At 41.2% G+C, this 20,843-nt stretch overlaps 1 protein-coding gene across 4 annotated transcripts in view; it reads right to left on the bottom strand.

Moving 5' to 3' along the window:
- Window positions 1-15,653: 15,653 nt before the first annotated feature.
- LUC7L3 (LUC7 like 3 pre-mRNA splicing factor) overlaps window positions 15,654-20,843 on the bottom strand; it is a 28,461-nt gene continuing 23,271 nt past the window's right edge. For all 4 annotated transcript variants that reach the window (XM_081027659.1, XM_081027660.1, XM_081027658.1 and 1 more), the window contains 2 exons: window positions 17,699-17,839; window positions 15,654-17,593 (listed from right to left, as the gene is read on the bottom strand). In XM_081027659.1, the coding sequence (XP_080883785.1) occupies window positions 17,343-17,593; window positions 17,699-17,839 (392 nt within the window). In that variant the 3' untranslated portion in view covers window positions 15,654-17,342. The remainder of the gene's footprint in view (window positions 17,594-17,698; window positions 17,840-20,843) is intronic.

A 20,843-nucleotide genomic window follows, 5' to 3' on the forward strand; every position in this document is an offset into this window, starting at 1 on the left:
GCTCTTGTCTACATTTCTCCCTCACTCCCTCGTTTCCTGACCAACCCTGGTGCTTCTCTGTGTGGCCCCATGATGTGGCATACCATGTCCCCTTCCTCTTGGGAACTGTAATAAACTATCTATTCAATGTCAGTTGTCTCCTGACCTATTGGCTTCCCCATACCTCAATAATAATAAAACCTACATTTTAACATGCCTTCTCTTACTATCTGATTGGCAAAAAATTACAAAGCTTGGGAGGCCAGTTGGCTCAGTTGGTTAGAGCACAGTGCTCATAACACCAAGGTCGCCTGTTCGATTCCCACATGGGCCAGTGAGCTGCGCCCTCCACAACTAGACTGAAAACAGTGACTTGACTTGGAGCTAATGGGTCCTGGAAAAACACACTGTTCCCCAATATTCTCCAATTAAAAAAAAAACTTACAAAGCTTGACAACATACTGTTGGTGAGGCTGTGGGGAAGCAAGTGTTATCATACATGGCTGGTGGGAATGCAAAATGGTTAAACATTTATGGAGGGAAATTTGGTACTATCTAACAAAACTATACGAGGTCTAACAAAACTATATAAGGTCTGACAATTAAGTTCGTGAACTTGATGCAACTATGTTGCTAACCTTTTTTGACATCTGAGGGATTATTCATTATGAATTTCTACCAACTGGACAGTTAACCAAGTTAACTATTTGGAAGTGCTGAAAAGGCTGCGTGAAAAAGTTAGACGACCTGAACTTTTCGCCAACAATTCATGGCTCTTGCCTCACGACAATGCAGCAGCTCACACGGCACTGTCTGTGAGGGAGTTTTTAGCCAGGAAACAAACAAATGTATTGGAACACCCTCCCTACTCACCTGACTGACCCCCAATGACTTCTTTCTTTACCCGAAGATAAAGGAAATATTGAAAGGAAGTCATTTTGATGACCTTCTGAACATCAAGGGTAATTCGACGACAGCTCTGAAGGCCATTCCAGAAAAAGAGCTCCCAAATTGCTTTGAAGGGTGGACTAGGTGCTGGTGTCAGTGTGTAGCTTCCCAAGGGGAGTACTTCGAAGGTGACCATAGGGATATTCAGCAATGAGGTACGTAGCACTTTTCCTAGGATGAGTTCATGAACTTAATTGTCAAAACTCGTACAGGATTTAGTACCATCCACAGTTTCAGGCATACACTGAGGGTCTTGGGATGCAACCCCTGCAGATAAGGGGGGATTTCTGTACTTTCCGTGTATTGCAGGATTGAGCAAATGAGTAAATATATTAAAGAAGTTAGGAGCCAGCTTTCCCAGTGTTGGGGAAGAGAGTTACAATATGGAATTGAAGAAAGCTAGGGCGAGCCCTGTGACTTTGGAGTGGAATTGGAAGCATCAGTATGAATTTGTGGTCCGAAGTATACGTACACAGACATAGACATAGATACATGTGTATACCGGGGATGCCAAAAAAATGTATCCAAGTGGACACTTTGATCAACGACACTTAGTTCACCGTAATCAGAAGTGTCTGGTCGCTGGTGGTAACCACTTTGAGCACCTCTTGTAATAGCAGAAGTCAACGTGACTTGTGTTCGTCTTTTGCTATCGGTATATATTGAGTATTACAATTTTAATACAGTTTTCTTTTCTTAAAATGGGTATACATTCTTTTGGCAGCCTCTGTATGTGCGTCTGTACGTGTATGTGTGTGTGTGTTCCTAGTTCTATCCACTGAAAGAGCATTCTTCTTGACATCCCCAAAGGAATGAGTGTACCGAATTCCCCACCGGAAGGAACCCGCCTCCTGAGAGAAATGACTGATTCCAAGGGTGGGTCAGGGAAAATACAAGCTAAGCCCAGAACATCATAATGTGCCAGAAAGTAAGGAAGTGTGATAAAATGATGGAGAAACGTCACAGGATATGGGAAAGAGCTGTAAGCAGATGCTGTATAATGTTGGGTTAATTTGAGCTTCAAAATAAGTAATGATAGTAATGGATTATATCCCATTGAATAAAACAAAAATCCATGAGTCCATATCGATAATAAATTAATGAATGAGAAGGAAAGCTCTTGCAGAGAATGTCAAATAATTACTGTAGAAAGAATAACGGAATTAGAGAATCAACACTTTGCAATTATCACAGTAACAATTGATTCAAGCCAAAATCTTCAATGGATTCTAAAAACTAAAGGGTGAAGATTTGAAGAAGAATAGGATATCTGCATGGTTTCACAATATGCGCCCACAAATTACATGTTAATTACAAAGGAAAAAAGACAAACTTACAATGGAAAAACCTGGCAGACACCTCCTTTTACAAGTGATTGAAGTTACCATCTCCTAAAATGGGACAAAACCAACACGTGCCTTCTTATGTGATGTGCTAAGAAAGACATGACAGCACTTTCTGTGATCTTTCTGCCAAAGCACACAATCTGAATCTCATCATGAGACAACATCAGACAAAAGCAACTGAGAGACAAGCAACAAAATTACTGGCTTAGACTCTTCAAAAATGTCAATGTGAAAAACGAAGAAAGGCTGAAGAACTCTTCTGGATTAAAGGAATTTATGAGACATGAAACTGAAATGCAATGCATGATCCTGAATTGGATCCTCAACTGGGGGAGGGGAGAGCTAAAAAGGATATGTGTTGGGTTAATTGATAAAATTTGAGCACGGATTGTGGTTTAGCTAATGGCATCATATTAATGCTAAATTTCCTGATTTTGACCCTTGTATGTTGGATATGTAAAATATTCTTGATATTAGGAAATGCAGCCTGAAGTCTTTAGGGATAAAGGAGCATGCTGTCTACAGCTTACTTTCAAATGGTTTAGGGGGGGAAATGTGTGTGTGTGATATGTACACACACATACATATAATACACACATACATAAGGAAAAGAACCCACCCAAATGCCCAACGCAATGAATGAAAAAAGCCACACCCCGGCCTCTGTGGCTGCCTCCCCAACAAGCCTCTTGCTTCCTTGTTGCTGGTGGGTCCTGACTTTTAGCACCATTGGACTTTTGAAACTACAGCATGCAATACTTTGATTTAGAAAATAAGAAAAATTGAAAAAGCATAAAGAGGGTCCCCAAAACAAGAAAAAGTGGTTATCGTTGAGTGAATGCGTGAATGATTGCACAGAGTAGGTGAGTGAATGGCCTTTTCACACCCAGTCCCTCAGCACCTCAAGGCCCCACCCACCCAGGTGAGGAGGTACAGAATGGCTGCTTATGGCTGACCACACACTGGCAGCCTGGCTGGCCAAAGGACATTTTCTTCCCCATTCTCAAGAGGTCAGGCCAGGCAGATCCCTGCTGCTTCCTCTGCCGGGTCGCTCTTCCTCCATTCTGGGCAGAAAGGCTCCCTGGAATGTGGGGGAAGCAGTGTCAGGCTGGCAGCCAGATGGCCCAGAGCTAGCCCCATGTCCCTGTCTGCCTAGGGACTATCGGTGAGAATTTCCCTCCCTTAGGCCTCCATTTCCTCATTTGCACCTTACATGGTTTGGCCCCATCAGTGCGTCTCAACGTTGGCCACACATTAAACTCAGCTGGGGACCTTTTAAAAATTCCAGGGCCCTGACTGCACCCCAGACCAACGAAGCCAGACTCTTCAGAGGGTGGGACCCAGGTACCCAGTTGTCATGTGGGAACTCTGGTCCCCCTCCCCGCATAAGAACGCAGGATATGGTGAGGCCAAAAAGGAACACCCACGGAGCCTTAGACGGGGGAGTCATATCACTATATTCTGGATGGCGGCTGGTCAAGACACAAAAGCAAACATCCACCAGTACCCCAACAGGGGGTCTTCCTGCACCCCAGTCTCACTGGCGGCCAGGCGAGACACAGGAAGTAGGATCCACACGCTCTACAACCTGCCATCCACGCTTGCTAACCCCACTTGCTAGCTACAATCCGCTGTCCATTTCTCTTCCAACCAACCAACCAACCATCCAACGTAGCCACGGCAGTTACATCAGTGGCTAATGGCTAACTGGTTACAGCTGACGGCCAACTAGTCATAACGGATGGCCATCCACTACCAGAGCCAGCACCTTTCCATGTGAGGCCGAGAGCCTGGAAATTGCTCTCTGGGACTCTGTCCCCACACCAGTTTTTAAAGCTTCCCAGGTCAATCTAATGGACAGCTAAAGTTGAGAACCTGTGGGCTATGATCTCCATGGTTCCCTCCAGCTTTATGATTCCGAGGCTCCCCCTAATGCCCTGCCTTGTGTCATTGGAGGACTAAATGAAATGTCACCCTGAACACGTGGGTTCTTACCCTCAGCCGCTTTGGAGCCAGCAGCCTTTCCCCTGACTTTGCCCAGCCCCACCCACCCTTCCTTGGACCTCCGCTCCCCCTCCATTTTGATCTTCGGAATCAAGGGATCCAGGGTTCTGGCTAAGGCACTCGCCCCAGGTATGGGCCGGGGGCTTCCTACTGTTTTGTCCTGCACAGCTGCTGAGACAGGGCTGGGACCAAAGGGAGAGAGAATTGGGAGGAGGGGGGGCCTGTTCAATCTGAGATACTAAGCATTTGACTTTTCTCATCCCTGGGGTAGTAGCTAACCTTTTCCAAGGAGGACTGGTCTCCCACCTGAGGTGTGGCTGGGTGCTGGTAGCAGTGCCTCTAGGCCACCTCGGCTTCTCCTCCCAGGGACACCATCCATTGGGTGAGCTCTATTAGTCTGCACTGTCTGTCTCCCAGTGGATACAGGCCGAGGAGGAAGGAGGGAGGCTTGAATTTCAGTCCCTTCCATCACGTGCAGCATCCTGAGTAAGTCATACAACACACCTGAGCTTACAGTTTGACTATAAAATAGGCCAACGCCTGCCCTATCTCACCAGATCAATGACAAGGACACGTTGTTTCACTCAGGACAGATTCACTGAGACTTTACAAAGTGCCTTTTGATTGGGAGCTTGTGCATATATGCAAGAGGGGCTGCTGAGCTGTCAGACTACAGAGCTGACCCCTGGCTAAACCCCAACAGGACACGAGGGAGAAGTCAGCAGGTGAGTTTGCAAATCCTGTTTCCAACAGGGGCCTCAAGGAGGATCAGGGAAGGATCTGAGGAAGGGAGGTACAGGGGTGATCCTGCAGCTGTAGGGCCCATGGCCCTCCCCACCCCCAGGGGCGTAATCGAGAACCAGGGTTCTTTCCAGGGAAGCAAGTACCAAGAGCTGTAATAAATAATGACAGCGGCAGCAATTACTGGGGTTCACAACGTGCCAGGAGAGGTTGTGCTTTCTGTGCACGTGCTCATTTTCTTACAACCTTGTGGAGCGATTATTAATCCCATTTACAGATCAGAAAACTGAGGCTCAGAGAGGTTAAGTAACTTGTCCAAGGTGACCCTGAGACTAAGTGACCCCAGAGAAAATTCAGACCCAAATCTGCCTGGCTTCAGAGGGCGTGCTTTCCAACCTCTAGGAGACCCTGTCCATCCACAGGATAGCCTAATTGACGGCTTAATCAAAAAATAAAATGCTTTAAAACATGTTGGGCCCAGCTGGGGGTAGTTCTCATGCTCCATGTCACATGAGTAGTGAAGGGGTGGAGAAGGTGGGTCAGGTCAGGTCAAGTCTCGGTGGGGCTGAGGCCCAGCTGCTGCAGAGGCTGCCTGAGAGCCGCCCCTGCGCTGAGCTCCCTCCACAGCCCAGAATGTAAGGGCAAAAACAAGCCTGCAGATCCTGCTGTCCTGGGAGGGGGCTGAGCTGCGGGGGAGCATCTCATTTCTGGGGAGGCAATTGGCAGTGTGGAAAGAGCATCATTTGATCCCTAAGCAGGACCACCTTCATGGGCCTTTGATCAGAGCAGTGGTGCAGGGCCCTGCATTCAGAAAGGCCCCACATGTGGGATTGGATCCTCTGTGGACTCTGTAATCTGTAATAATTTTATCTGTTTTGTAAGTGAAGTCATGCGTGTGGTCCCACTCCAGGCGCATTGTCCCCTCCCCATCCCAAGACTGCAGTAGTTCACCAGAATCCCTCATCCCGTTACTTCCAGCCCCTGGTAGTGACTCAAGCAAGAGAGGGGAGTGGAGGCAGCAAGACTGGGTCTGATGACCGGAGGATAACTGGGCAGAGACGAGGCGGGGACCTCTCAACCCCACCCCACTCCCATCCACGTATTGGCACATTTAGGTGGGGACGTTCCAATTCCTTGGGGGTCACCCATTTGCCTGGGCGCGGGGCAGTGGTTTGTGCAAAGCCATTTTGTATTTTCCTTTTGTACTGGGCGCCACTCATTATGCAGCTTCCCTGGTCACACCCACATCCTGCCATTTAATTAATAATGGAGCAAATTTGAGCAAGTAACGTCACCTCTCAGCCTCAATTTTCTTGTCTGAAAATGGGAATAATAATGCATACATCCCATAATGTTATTTTTGAGGACAGTGAGGTTTCTATTAAAAAACACAAACCAAAAAAAATTCCAAAATTAAAGTCTGATTATGACAGCCTCCCCCCACCGTCCCACCCCCCCAGCTGAAAACTAATGGTTTGAGGTTGTTCTCAAATAAAGACCAAAAACCTTTCCCCTAGACCAGGGCTGTCCAATAAAAATATCATATAAACCATGAAAGTAATGAAAATTTTTCTAGTAGCCACATTAAGTAAACACAGGTGAAATTGTATTTACTACACCCCATATCTCAAAACCCAGTGTGTATTTTACACCTAGAGCGTATCTCATCTCATGTGACCAGTGGCCACCAATGGGACAGCACAGACCTGTCCACCCTGCCGGAAGCTGGCTGCTGCCTGCCTCCTCAGTCCCCACAGCGATGCTGGATGGCCTTTCTTTCATCGTGTCTCTCCCTCCCCACACAGGGCCGTGTGCTCTTCTGGGCCCTGGAAAGCTCTCATGTCTCTTCCCTCTGGATGTAGTTAAGCTGACTAGACGGCCTTCAGATGTCAACTCAAATGCCCAGCCTTCGGGGACGCCGTTTCTAGACCCCGCTCCTCATGCTTTCACGTTGTGGATCACGCCCTCACCACGCCAACCATCGTCCTTTCACATATACTTGAGTTGTCTGGATGAATATCCGTCTGTCCTGCAAGCTTGTGAATTCCAGGACAGAGACTACTCCAGGTTGTTGTTTTAATCATTTCCCCGGGGTTGAGCAGGGCCTGTTGCAGAGGCTTTCAACCTACTGTAGAGTGGAGATTGCAAGTACTGCGTTACGTTCACTCCTTCCCTTCCCTCTGGAAATTTCTTATAAAAGTACTTTTCCAACTGTGTAACTCTGCTGGAGAACTGGAGACACAAAGCACTCAGTGCCGAAAATATTTAAGGGGAAACTTAAGCACACAGCTTATAAATAGCTCTCCCAGGTTACACACTTCAAAATACTGTCTCAACTCTTTTTTTCATGATTTGGGCGGTGATTAAGGAAAACTACTCTTCAAGTTTGAAAGTAATTACTGCCCTTTTTGTGACCTTTTTCCCTTAAGGAGAAGCTGCAGAGTAGGAAGTGGAGATAAGGCATCACTGTCCGTTTAACTGGCAGATCTGGCCGACAGCCAGACGCTGAGGTGCTGTTTCTCCACTTCTTCCTGCTCTTCATCAGGTGACTGAACAAGAAGGCTCAAACCCACGCTTGTCAGCCGACCCAGGTGATGCCAAACCTCATGACACCTGTCTAGGTGAGGACTCGGCCCCTCGACGGTGTCAGAAAGCCAAACTCATACGTGGTTTCCTCTACCTTCAGCCAATATTGCTCCTTCTTAGGACAGTTCGTTTGCAGACTCCCTCTTCACCATTGCCATATGATAGATGGTAGAACCTTGCAGTCCCCCCAGTGGGATGAGGGAGGAATCACATGGAGTGATGTGCATCTCTGCACAATGGCTTCCCAAAGCTTTCCAAATAACCAACAAAGTGCAAACCACTCCCAGGTGTTGCCCAAGGGTGATGCATTTAAATACCCATTGCATATTTTAAATCCTAGCCTGGCTCCAAACTGCAAGTTTTGTTTGCGGTGTGTATAAGGGGGCATACACCCCAGGGCCTGCACAGCACTCTAAGAAAAGCCTGAGATGAAACGTTTTTTATGTGCCAATAAAAGCTCCATGTCTGTTTATTCAGTTCTTGGGATTCTCTATGCTGTAATCATTGATCATATTGAAAGGCTTTAAAAACGGGTGTTTTGTTTCTTTTACAAATCAATTTGTGGGTGATCGAGAGCTGGTGCTTAAAGTCAGAATTCAGAGCCCCAAAGAAAGTGACTTCATTAAAGTTGAACTGAACAAGTACGAGCTCAGTTACCAAAATCTACTAAAAGTAAGTTGGTGTGAGCTGGGCATTAACCCAGAGCAAGTGGAAAAGATCAGAAAGCTACCAAACACGCTGCTCAGAAAGGTAGGGTTTATGAGTTTCTCCATGCAGACTGGGCTCTCAGTGGGTATATGTACTGTGAAGGCAATCATTTTGCTTTCACATTTCTAATACGAAAACAAAATTCAAGACACTGGAAATTTTGGCTGCAGGATGATCAAACATGGCAGCTAGGTAATTTTCAATCTGGTGTTTTTGAAGATTTGCACTTAATTCTTAAACCCTTTAAAATTCTATGAATTACAACTATTGCCCAAATTTAAGACTAGTTCACTCCCTATGGCCCTGCCAACCCTTGCAAAACATGTTAACAGTAGCATAGTCCCCATTCCTTATCTGCTTAGCAACAGCCTTTGTTTTGCAATGTCAGGAAACATTTGTTTCTACATTTTTAAGTATTTTCAAAACTCAAAAAACAGATCTCAATTTTTAAAATCAGAAGAAAAATCTCCTTTCTTTGTGCATTATTTTTAAAAAAGGTTTTCAAAACACCTTTAACAATTCTGACTGGTTATCTTGGCTAAGAGTATATTCTTTGCAAACTCACAGTACGTGGCAGGATTGATCCTACTTTCTAGTTAGCTTTCAAAAAAATGCCGTGGCCTAAAGTTTATTCTTGAGCAGTATTAAATCGGGACTATCTTCCCCTTTGGTCTCTGGAACGAAAGGAGAAAGGAGGGAGGGGGGAAAAAACAAAAAGATTCTCAACTGCTCAGTTTGCCATGGATAGACAGAGAAAATACAGAAATACCTTAAGCCAAGAACCAAGATGTGAGCCAATAAGCCGTTTTATCTTAGTAATTTCACATGGTATTTATAAACCATTATAATTTCTTTTCACATTAAGGACAAAGACATTCTAACTACGGAACTTTGAGAAGTAGAACTCATTTTGATGAAAAATAGAAGCTCTGAAGTGATAGACTACACACCGTCTCTGACGGAGAGGCCCTGCTACGACTGCAGTGCTGAAAAAATGACATTAAAAAATCTGGGCCGGCCTGGTGGCTCAGGTGGTTAGAGCTCCATGCTCCTAACTCCGAAGGCTACCAGTTCGATTCCCACATGGGCCAGTGGGCTCTCAAAAAAAAAAATCCCAGAGGGGGTGGCCGGATGGCTCAGTTGGTTAGAGCGTGAGTTCTTAACAGCAGGGTTTCCAGTTCGATTCCCACATGGGCCAGTGAGCTGCGCCCTCCACAACCAGACTGAAGACAAGCTGCCGCTGAGCTGCTGGTGGGGCTGCCTACCGGGTGGCTCAGTTGGTTAGAGCACGAGAGCTCTCAACCAGGTTGCTGGTTCATTTCCCACATGGGATGGTGGGCTGCACCCCTGCAAATAAAGATTGAAAATGGCAACAACTGGACTTTAAAAAAAAATCCCAAGCATACTTATGTACTGCTATTGTTGGGACAAGTGGCCAGGGTCTGATCATCTAAGGGCAGGGTGAGCTCATGGAAAAGCTCGGACCCGCTTGGCATACAGGTTCAGCCAGTGCTGTTTTTAAAGACATCTATCAACATTCCCTATTTACACTTTTTATTAGGTTGGTGCAAAAGTAATTTGGTTTAAAAGGTTAAAAATTGCAAAAACAGCAATTACTTTTGCACCAACCTAATAACTTACCTATAAAATGGCATGACATACAACTTGAGTGACTACCTTTGAGACTATTGTTAACATACAATTTGCAGAACCACCAAGGCACAGCTCACAGCACTGACCCTACAAATAGGTGAAAAAACTAGAGTTGGTGCCCTCACTGACGACTAGCTCCAAGGTGTGCAGTCATCACACCCCATGCGAGGTTCCATCCCTACCACACTATCTAAAATTCTCTGGGGCAACTTGAACTTCTTACAATGGCTTATACTTTGGAAGCATGACACCCCCTTACCCACTTTAATTAACAATATACCTTTTACCCTAGTTATCCCTAATTCTTATGGAATTCTGAGCAAGCGTAATGTCTGTCTCCCCCCGGCCCCCTAATCTCCAAATTCTCCATCACCCGGCTTTGATGCAAGTTGGGGACACAGGCATTACATAGGCACTCATCTCACCGAATTGTCCAAAGAGCAGAAAATAGCGTGAGTGCAGAAGTGTTGTGAACCATTTCGTGGAGTGTAATCTGAGACCCGAACCTGCAATTTGCTCAGTATCATGGGCCTTTTGAAAAGTCACTTTTAAGCTGTCACCATCGTGAGATGATTGATTTGGGAACTAAATCAAAGGACAGTATTCTGCCACCCGTTCAGGCCCTCGACACAGTGAGAGGGACAGCTTAACGTGTCTCCCTGAAAATAATACCTAGCCGGACCATCAGCTCTAATGCGTCTTTTGGAGCAAAAATAAGACCTGGTCTTGTATTAATTTTTGCTCCAAAAGACGCACTAGAGCCGATGGCCCGGTTATTTTCGGAGAGACATGGTTACAGCCCCCAATCTCCGCAGGCCTTACAGAGGGAACACCTCTGCACTGAGCTCAGCATCTAAGTACTTGTTTTAAAGACAGCTTGCCCCCTAAAGCAAGCCAATCCCAGTGCTCACAGAATTCTAGTGCCAGAGAACTGTGACAGATGACAGGGGTCAATTCCCAAGTGCCATCTCTGTAAGGTATTTTCAATTTTGTTTTGAAATAGTAAGGACAATTTAGACAGGGGCTGAGCTTGGTTAGGTTAATGGCCTGAAATCATCATTTGTGGAAAAGTGAGGCTTTAAGGGTGTGTTTTTTTAGTTAACGTGGTAAAAGAAATGTGAAAGAAAACTAGTTTGTTGGGAGGCAAGCTTATATAATCCTAATAGCAGAACATACACAGGTGTTGTCTAGTGGTTAATTACATTAAGATTAACAAGGGCAGCAATTTATCACAAGATTGATGAGCAAATTCAATATCCATTCCAAGTTACTGAACACAGCCTGCATCAAGTCCACCATAAAAATTGATTTTCTCTAATAAACATTAATAAACTCAAGGCTGCAGATTAAGAATAAAAATTTGAGGAGCTTCAAGAGTAATTTTTATTAGTTTTCACTTCACGCATAGACTGTGAAAACTAATTTAAGGTGCAATTCCACTGAAAGTTCGTCATTTTAAGATTTGTAACGCATTGAAATGAAATCAAGTACCAGAATGCTATCATAAGAAGTTTAAGAACATATTTAGGTTAAAATATGGAATGATCTAGAATTCTTGGTCTTGCACAACCTGTAATTTACAGGTTTGCAGGAGGGTGACCAGTAACTCCTAACACCACCCCTTCCCTCCCCTCAGAGCTGAAGTCATTCAGGGAAGAGAACCTGGTTCCTAGTAGCACTCAGGGATGTTTTTTTCTAATTAAATTTACTGAAGTGACATTGTTTTGAATGAACTCACAGCTAAGTCCTGAGCTCACACAAAAGGGACCCAAGAGTCACTTGAGGAGCATATCTGCAGGAAAGAGGGCCACTCCTAACAAACATTTAACACTTCATGGTGCCCCTACCAAGAGTAGAAAAAGGTCAAAAACGAGTTTCTCTCAGGTTAAAATCTAAGTTGAACAAAAACAAGGACCGTGCCGACTATGGGCCAGGAGAAGAGCTCTTCTCAGCTCAACAGTTCCCCTGCCTAGGATGGCATAAATCTGAGAGAAAAGCTTCCCTGGAAGCTGCTTAGACAGCAGGGCAAAAGCATCAGCAACCTGGCTGATACCCTGACTGTTAAGATAAAAAAAAGATTATCACAAAGAAAAACACACATTTAGGTCCTGTTTCTAGCTTTTAAAGAACTATACTTAAGACCCTAAATTTGGCACTCAAGAAACCTTTTAAATCTGCCACACATTGAAGGCGGGTTCATTTTACGAAATAACATTGTTTCCACGTCTATTTTATTGTAGGCACTACCTACACAAAACCTTTCCCTTTTTTTAACTTTCAATTTTATTAAAAATATCATACATACAAAAGCACATAAACATACAGTTCAAAAAGAACCCGCCCACCCAGCTTGAGTAATAGAGCAGCACCACCAGTTCCTCTGAAGGCTTCTCCTCGGTCTCATTTCCCTCCTGCCCTCCAAGGCATAACAATGCATTTCTTGTTAATCATTTCCTGGCTGTTCTTTCATTGACCAGATATTTAATCAACAGCCTGGTTTTGACCTTCACAGAAATGGAACCAGAGTGGATGCCTCCTTCTGTCACTTGTTTGACCACTGAGATTCATCCGTGCTCACATCTGTAGCTGTAGTTCGGTTTGGCTTCTGTGGAATTCCATTGTAGGAATGTATCACAGTATTTATTCAGTGGACTGTTGATGGACATTTGGGGGGAGGGGAGTCTTTCCAGTTTTTTCCCTTTTCTCCCTATTTCAAATGATACTGTTACGACATTTTTACATCCATCTCCTGGCACACGTGTAAAGAGTTTCTCTAGGGTATGTATCTAGTGTAGAAGAGCCACAAGAGAAGTTATGGCACAGCAAGTTAGGCCAAATTGTTTTCCGTTGTTCCTAAACATTCTTAAATCTGTTGACAACTGATCTACTTGGAATGGCTGAGGGGAAGAAACAGATCAACTATGAAACTCTCAAATTGCATTTTTAAAATAGGAATTAAAAAATCTGATACAACAATGAAAAACATTTATTTCTCAGCTTTGGTATACTTGAAATGTACTTTTAAAAACTACATGTTAAAATGTAAGAGTGCTGTCTCCTATGCTTCAAATGTTTCTAAATATACTGACTGAAAACAGCAAGATTCAGAACACACGGTATTCTATTATATATATAAAAAAGATCTATACATATATGCTTACATCACCCACCTCCCACAAAAAAAAAACCACTCGGAAGAATAATTGCTAACAGTAGTAGCTCCTGGAAAGGAAGAACAGAGGGACGGGAGAAGGCAGACATAGATCACTAAATACTTCTACTGTTGTTTTCTGAACCATGTACAAGCATTATAATTGTAATACAATTATTTCAAAAAGCAGTCCCCTGTGGTTCTTTCATAAACAACTAAAAATCAGTCTGAACCCAAACTTGAAAACCTGAATGAAGTCCCATCCCACAGAAAATATACACAATAAATTCTCTAGTGTCCTTTCCGTTTCATGCACTTCAGAAAAAAATGTTTCAAAACATTCATACAGCTCATCTACAACGCATTTTTAAAAGCATAGAATGCAAGCTCAAAAAACTACCCTAAATTGTGCAGTTTTAACATCTTTAGAAACTTAATCAGAAGGTGGCTGAACTCAACCTGTATGTGGCCAAGGTGTTCTCAAACCTTGGACATAGGGTTAGTTATCCTATTACACTAACTCTGTTGAAGAAACCGGACAGATCGCCTGCAGGTGAGGGATAAGAAGAGGTAAATAACTAAGTTGGGAAATAGGACTAGTTTATTAGAAGCTCAAGAAGGCAAGAAATGTATTTTATTCCCAATTGAAAAATAAAGGTACTATGATTTAAGAACAAAAAAGTCTTAGCAGAGGGGAGGATGCCAGAGCAGGAGACTCAATTACCAGGTCCCTTTGAGCAGCACAATAGAAAGTAAGCTATCAGACCAGTACTATAGTTGGTAGCTGGCCAATTAAGGTTCAGTCAATTTATTTTAATTAATGAGCTGTTGTTTAAATCCTTGTCTTTTGGAGATATGTGCTGAAATATTTACAGATTTAAGACTTGCTTGAAAATAATAGGGGGTAGGGGATACACACACAAGAAGTAAGACTGGCCACTGAGTCTTAGAGGTGATGAGTTTTAACACAGGTTAATTACACTATTCTATTTTTGTCTTTGTTTTAAATTTTCCAAAAGAAAAACTGCTCTGATTCCAATCTTATCAAGTAATCTTCTGATTAATGAAAATTGAGGAAATATGCACTAATCAAATGACAACTTTTAGATCTGCAAGGCAGAAATGTGTATTTCTTGGAGTAAATTAGAACACAGCTTCCATACTGGATTCTTGTGAATTTGGTGAGTAAGCAACATTTCCCATTGAGCCTGATAAATTCTGGGTGTTGGGAGTGACCCAGCTTCTAGATCTCCACAACTAAGGCCAGATCTTAGTCACTGACACCTTATGGGACCAGGCCTCCCCCTCAAATCCTACATAACTTCAATATGATATAGAGATGAAGATGAAGCCTTTCATGAACTCATTCACTGTACTTCATTAAGTCAGCTATTAATTATAGGACAAAATAAATCTGGTATTTTAATACCTTGATGTAGTACCTTAGTACTTTAATAAATTTGTTTTGTTTTTCTTAATATTTAGTAATAGAATATGGTACTATCACTTTAAGTTCTTTATTCCTACAACCACAATCTTGTCAAACTACACAAAGCAGTGTGTTTAGGAGGTGGCTGGCTGGCTGTTAGATTTCTCCATGTTATCTTAATCCTCAGGAATCCTCTCTGACAAATTCAGAGATAATCCATTTGCTGCATCTCCAGGATCAACTAGGTAAGCCAGGAGTGCACTATCCCCATTTCATACAGGACCTCTGAAGTGGCAGTTTCATTATCTTCCAAAGCTTAGCGGAGGGTATTTTAGTAAATTCTGTAACAGTTCATTATGCCTGTTAGAACGAATAGAGGCATAACAGTGAGGCACTGGACCATGAAGCAGAAACCTAGAATCTATGTGCTAGCTCTCCAACACGGAGCCAGATCACTTTGGGTAAGTCATTTAACCCACTTACTCAGTTTCTCTACTTATAAACTGACGGTCATATTTGAAAATTATAAATCACAAAGAATTACTATGATATATGTAGCTGGAAATGATACTTTTATACAGTTAAGAAAGCTGGCTATAAGTAGAAATTTGGTTACCAAATTTGCCGTATGTGAGCAAAGGGAAAAAAAGTCACCTGCTTAACTACCAGTTTTTTAAAGAATCCCTGTTGTATGTACTACACACCACGTACATAGAAATACATTTGTAATCTGACAAGACCAGGTTAGAAGAAATCTTGATACAGGATTTAAAACAAAAACCAAAAACTAGTTAAAAGTTCTTGAATGCTCTTCTACATCATTATATCATAAATAGAGGATGATAATGTTTGTCAGAAGGGTATTCTGAATTTTCTGCTACTAAAGATCTCTCTCAGGGATGTAAAAATATATTCTAGTTCGCTGTACAGCTTTGCTATTAAAAAGCAAAATTCAAATTTATTCATAACCACCCCAAATTGAAGCACCATTATTTAAAACATTTAAACTGTGGAAATTCTATAAAAGTCTTCAACAGAACAATCAAATAAATTGTACACTGACACCTCTAGTAACAGTGTACTTCTTATATTTAAAACAAGGGACTAATTCAGAGTCAATAGCTTTATTAGAAAAAGATTAATACTAAAACTTTTCAATGACAGAGACAATCAGATTTGTAACAGAAACTCAGAGATACTTTATTTTCACTTCTAAATCCAAAGGCTAGGTATAGCAGAGTTGTAAAAATGGAATCCCACTTAGTCTGATTCACACGAATACTAACGTTTAATCCCGTTTTCAAAGTCCAAGAATGAAACTTGCAATTAAACACTGAGCAAGCCACATGTTTAGGTAATATTTCTTAAAAAGTCTTAAAGAAAAAAATATGATACAAGACCTAAGTTTTCAGTGGCATTCATATGCTATTAACACGTTCTGAAATCTGGTAGGTCACATCAGTCCTGAATTAATTTTTAATAATAATAAAAAAAAAAGCTAACTGAGCTTTATACTTTTTCTATGCCACTATAGTTTTCTTTCACCTCATTTTAATGTCGGTCTTCACTTTATGCCGTTTTCATTTTTCTTCCAAAAATCTTCGAACAGTAGTCCTATAATGCAAAATTTGGGGAAAAATGATAATTAGACAACATGTAAAAGGCAAACTTTTATGACTAAGTGTTGGCCCAGTCACTAACTGCTAATTAATATATGTATATGGAATGTTTGTATTCTTTTTAATTATCCAGGCATCAATGTGGTCTTAAAAGCCATGTGCCTGTGTAGGCTTGCCTATGTGGGAATGGCTCACACAGACATAACACTATATTGCTGTCCCAGAAAAGGAATGCCATCGACAAATCAACTAATTGGTACTTCCTTTCATTAGGAATCTTCTATCCCACGCCACTAGCCCAAAGAATGAACAGTTTATAGGTTTTAAGAACTCTTACAAAACCTGACTTTTAATAGTTCTTTAAAAACCCAAATTCATTCTATATGGTTCATTAGTACTTTGCAGATTGAAGGTGTCTATCCTTGCTATTCACTGCTGCTTTAAATGTATCAGCCAGTGATTACTCCTATATTCCTATGGCTGACTGCAAATTCTCCTACACAGTAGGAAATATTAAACACATACCTCTTAAAGACTTGAGAACTGCACTGAATGTAACAAGGCGAATAATATGAAGTGTTTATTGTATTTAAAATTCTTTAAAGATATCTAATTCTGGGCACCACTGCATCCCTACATACAGTTGAAAAAAAATTCCATTCTGTTAACATTTGATTTGTAAGTTTCCACGCAATACACAAAAAACCCCTCTGTGCTTCTTGTAAAGAACAAAAAAGATACACAACAGTTAAGCGGTAAAGATCACAGGCAATAGCATTCAAACATGGATGTGGGTAGAGAAAGGAGTACCTGGCATGAGTACCTGCTTAGTTTGACTGAATCCTTGATTTTTAATTTGGCTTTTCATGGGCCGCTCACAACACCAACGCTGTGTGAGGTATGGTAGTCAGCTGCAATAATTCATAAACCCTACACTTCCATCAATCCAATGCTACTGGCTCTCGAGTTACAGAACAAACTGCATTAGAATGCAAGGCAATAAAGCAAAAAACTAGAAACATCCTTGACAAAGAAATAACTAGCAGTTTAATTAAAACAAAGTAGTCCAACATGTGCCTCAGAAATATTTAAGTTTTTAAAGCATATGTCTCTGCCAATGTACCAACACAAGATGGACTTAATACCAAAAAGAAAAAAAAAACAGTTCAACCTTTTTATTAAAAAAAAAGAAATGACAGCAAAATCCCTAAAAAAAGGATAATTAACTTTTCAATGGCGACTATTATTACAAATGTGGGCAATAATTTCCAAAGAGGCACACTAATGGGCACGAGTCTGCTACAAAATAGCTGAGACAAAACAATGTACCTCAAAATGTTTTGCAGGACTACACTGTCTTTTCCTTCAGAAGATGTATGTCTTCTTACTCGGCTTAGTTCCATCTTCATCTGTGCATACTTACGCTGCACTGTCAAACAGTAACAAAAAGCCCTAATCAAAGTGAGAAACAATACACTTACCTCTGTCTGATCTGAGGTCTTATCAGATCAGTTTTAATTGGACTGAGTGTCACCTTCAGATTTAATGTCTTCACTGGTCCCATTGACCTCATTCTTAGTATCACTTTCCTTTGATTCAGTGTTTGTGTCTTCACTCTGTTTTTCTCGACTACTGGACTTCACACTACTTTTTTTATCATCAGATCCCCTCTTTTCTGCCATAAAAGAAGACATTGATCATGGATTTTCAAGTAAATAAAATACATACACGATACTTTGAAAAGTGAATCAAAAAATGAAAAAACAATCACTTCCCACAGACTGCAAGTAACAGTTTGGTGAATCTATCAAAAGCACAAAATCTGTAATTTATGGAGGAGGGGGGAATCAGGGAAAGCAAAAGCTAAAAGAGTGGGCAAATTTTCTCAAACTAGTGAGAAGCTATTAAGCACAGGCAACTCGAAATGACCACAGAATTTAGCATTTAAGTAAATTTCATTTAGAGTAAAAAACATCAAAAGCAATGGGAAAGATATGAAAGACAGTACACAGAAACTGTGTCCACATGAAATAAATTTTTAAAGGTAAAAAGAGTAACTGCAAAAGGTGAAAAAATGTTGAATAGGCATGTTTCTCCAACTATCTTTAAATGCAAAAAAGATTACGTGTGTGTGTGTGTGTGTGTGTGTGTATTTGAACGCCCATGAGGGACAAGCCCAATGAAAAGAAAGTAGATCTTATATCCCAATTCAAGTACTGAACTTCTGTGCTTTGCTAAGTAATATATAGGCCAACTCAGAGTTGTTTTTCCAAAAGGAGAAATTAAAGTTCAACTCATCTGCAAATAAAGAATGAAAAAAGTAAATCCCGATGGTTTTCTTCTGTTTTCTTTGGAATGGTGAAACCTCACATTAGAAATGAAAAGTGGTATAAAGAGAAAGGATATTCTAGCTTTTTTAGTTCCAAGTATTGCCCAACAAGATTTCTACAGAAAATGTTAAAAGAAACTACAAACTTTCTAGAAAAATTATTTTCCCCCTTATAACTAAGTTAAGAACAGCTGGTCTCGCAGAGCAGTTCATAAGATAGACGTTTTAAGAGAAGCAGAACCCTCTACAGATTCTGGACAAAGTTGTTAAGACACAACATTAATAACCAGAAGAGGAATGGTAATGAAAACAAAATATGGTATGGGGACACTCATTCAAAGAATGTAAGAATTGAAGATCTTGTGTGAAGGAGCATGTCCAGTCCGTAACACCTGCAAAATGCACAAAGCAATGTCCAAGTAGCTGACTTCAGGACTTGCTTCATGTTTGTCTGTCCACTTATGAGAACTGTGCCAGTACAGTGTGCTCTAACTGACCTTGTGGAAAAGTCCTCCCTTTGTGCCTTATGGGCTTCTCCGGTGCACAGGTAGCTTCAATGTGGAAGAGTCGTCTTGTTGCCCCGTAGAGGACTAGTAGTCAGTCCAATAATCTTATCTTCTGCCCTATGTAAATATGGTAGATCTTAATAGTCCTAAGGACATCCACGAAGTGTGGTGGATTTTAGGGCTATAGACTAAAAAAGGAAGCTCTCTTGACAAAGAGAGCGCACTAAATTGGTTGGTGGTAAGGAAGATAGGTTTGTGTGAGAAACCACTTTTCATTTGTGGAGTTAGATAAAGTGCTTCTATCACAACACCTGCAGTAGTGAACTCCCTCTTACTCATTTGCCATTATCAAATGCTTGCTACGGCTCATATCTGGTCTCAAGGTTCAGGCCTTCAGTCATTTATATACCTAGGAGTGCCTGAATGGCTACATGGCATTTTCAAAAGCCAATAAATCATATCACTTCTAAGAGATCCCAAAGTTATTAATGGCATATCCAATCTTTCAAGATAGACCTGATGCAGAGTTTTCTCTGAATCAAGTCCTCTTTCCATCCATCCATATCTCACCAGGAAAATCCCTATCCGTCCATAATCTAAACACAACGCAGTTCATTGCATTTAAAAGTTTCATTACATTCCACGATATCATTATTACAATTAGGATTATAGCCAATCCGTTCAAGATATCTTTTATCCAGAAATTACACAAACACATCTGTTTTTAGTCAGGCCAGTGCCATTTATTGCTTAACTGTGATCCCAGATAGTTACAAAGGCCAGCTAGCTTTTGTCCCTGAGAACTAATCCAACTATTTAAAGTGACATGGATGATAGAAATTTAGTTCTCAAAGATAAGTAATTTGATCTCTAACATCAACATCTGGCTCTTGAGAATTGACCGCTCACCCCAAAAAATACATTATAAGGAAAGTCTTCCAAAAGTGTTAGGTGAAACTTTCTTAAAACTAATGTAAAATGTTAACCCTTTGTAGCAATTGCCTTTTCAATCACAGAATTTCTAAACTTAAATGGCAAATAGTAAAGCTCATGAGACTAAGTTTTAAAAATTATCCTTGTTTCCTACTTTTTAACGTTTGCTCCATATTGAAAAACAAAAAAAGCCAATACATGGAAAATATTTTTTAAAAAGAAGTTGCACTTATTTAAGGAAAAATAAAAGAAGGCAAAAAGGAAAAAAACTATTGTTAGTGCTGCTTGTTCTCTAGCTCAATCTAGCAAAAACCTGTGCCTGGCCAAAAAAAAACACCAAAAAAAGAAAAAAAACACCACACCAAAAACCCAAAATAGGATAGTTCCATAAAAGAAAATAATAATAAATGGGTATCATATAAAAGTCCAGTATTATAAACTCAAACAGCAGCACACATATTATGTTGGTGACCAAACATGGACACAGATAGATAGAACAGGACAGAACAAGCAGAGCCAAGAAAATTAGGCCCTTTCTCTCATTCCAAAAATCCATGCAAAGCAGACCAGCCCAGTCAATACAAAATGAAAGATGCTCAAGGAAACTGAAGAAAATGCAGTAAGAAGATCCTGATGATTAAAAATTATCTTTCAATAAAGGCTAAGCTAAAAGATGAGAATATCCTTGTGAAAACATGCCAAAGACAAAACGAGGAAGTCCATTCATACTGCACAGTAAACCAGCTACTGGAATGCCACAGAAAACCAAAGAAAAAAGTAGAGGGAAAACAGCACAATGTTTCAATAGAACACGTGATTAAGACATGTAAGGAGTTCAACTTCTAAGAATTTAGAAGTTAATTACTGAGTTAAATGAAGGCTGTACAAATGAGGACCAACAAAACAATGTA

The sequence above is a fragment of the Rhinolophus hipposideros genome (assembly GCF_964194185.1).
Source record: "Rhinolophus hipposideros genome assembly, chromosome: 20".
Taxonomy (NCBI): domain Eukaryota; kingdom Metazoa; phylum Chordata; class Mammalia; order Chiroptera; family Rhinolophidae; genus Rhinolophus; species Rhinolophus hipposideros.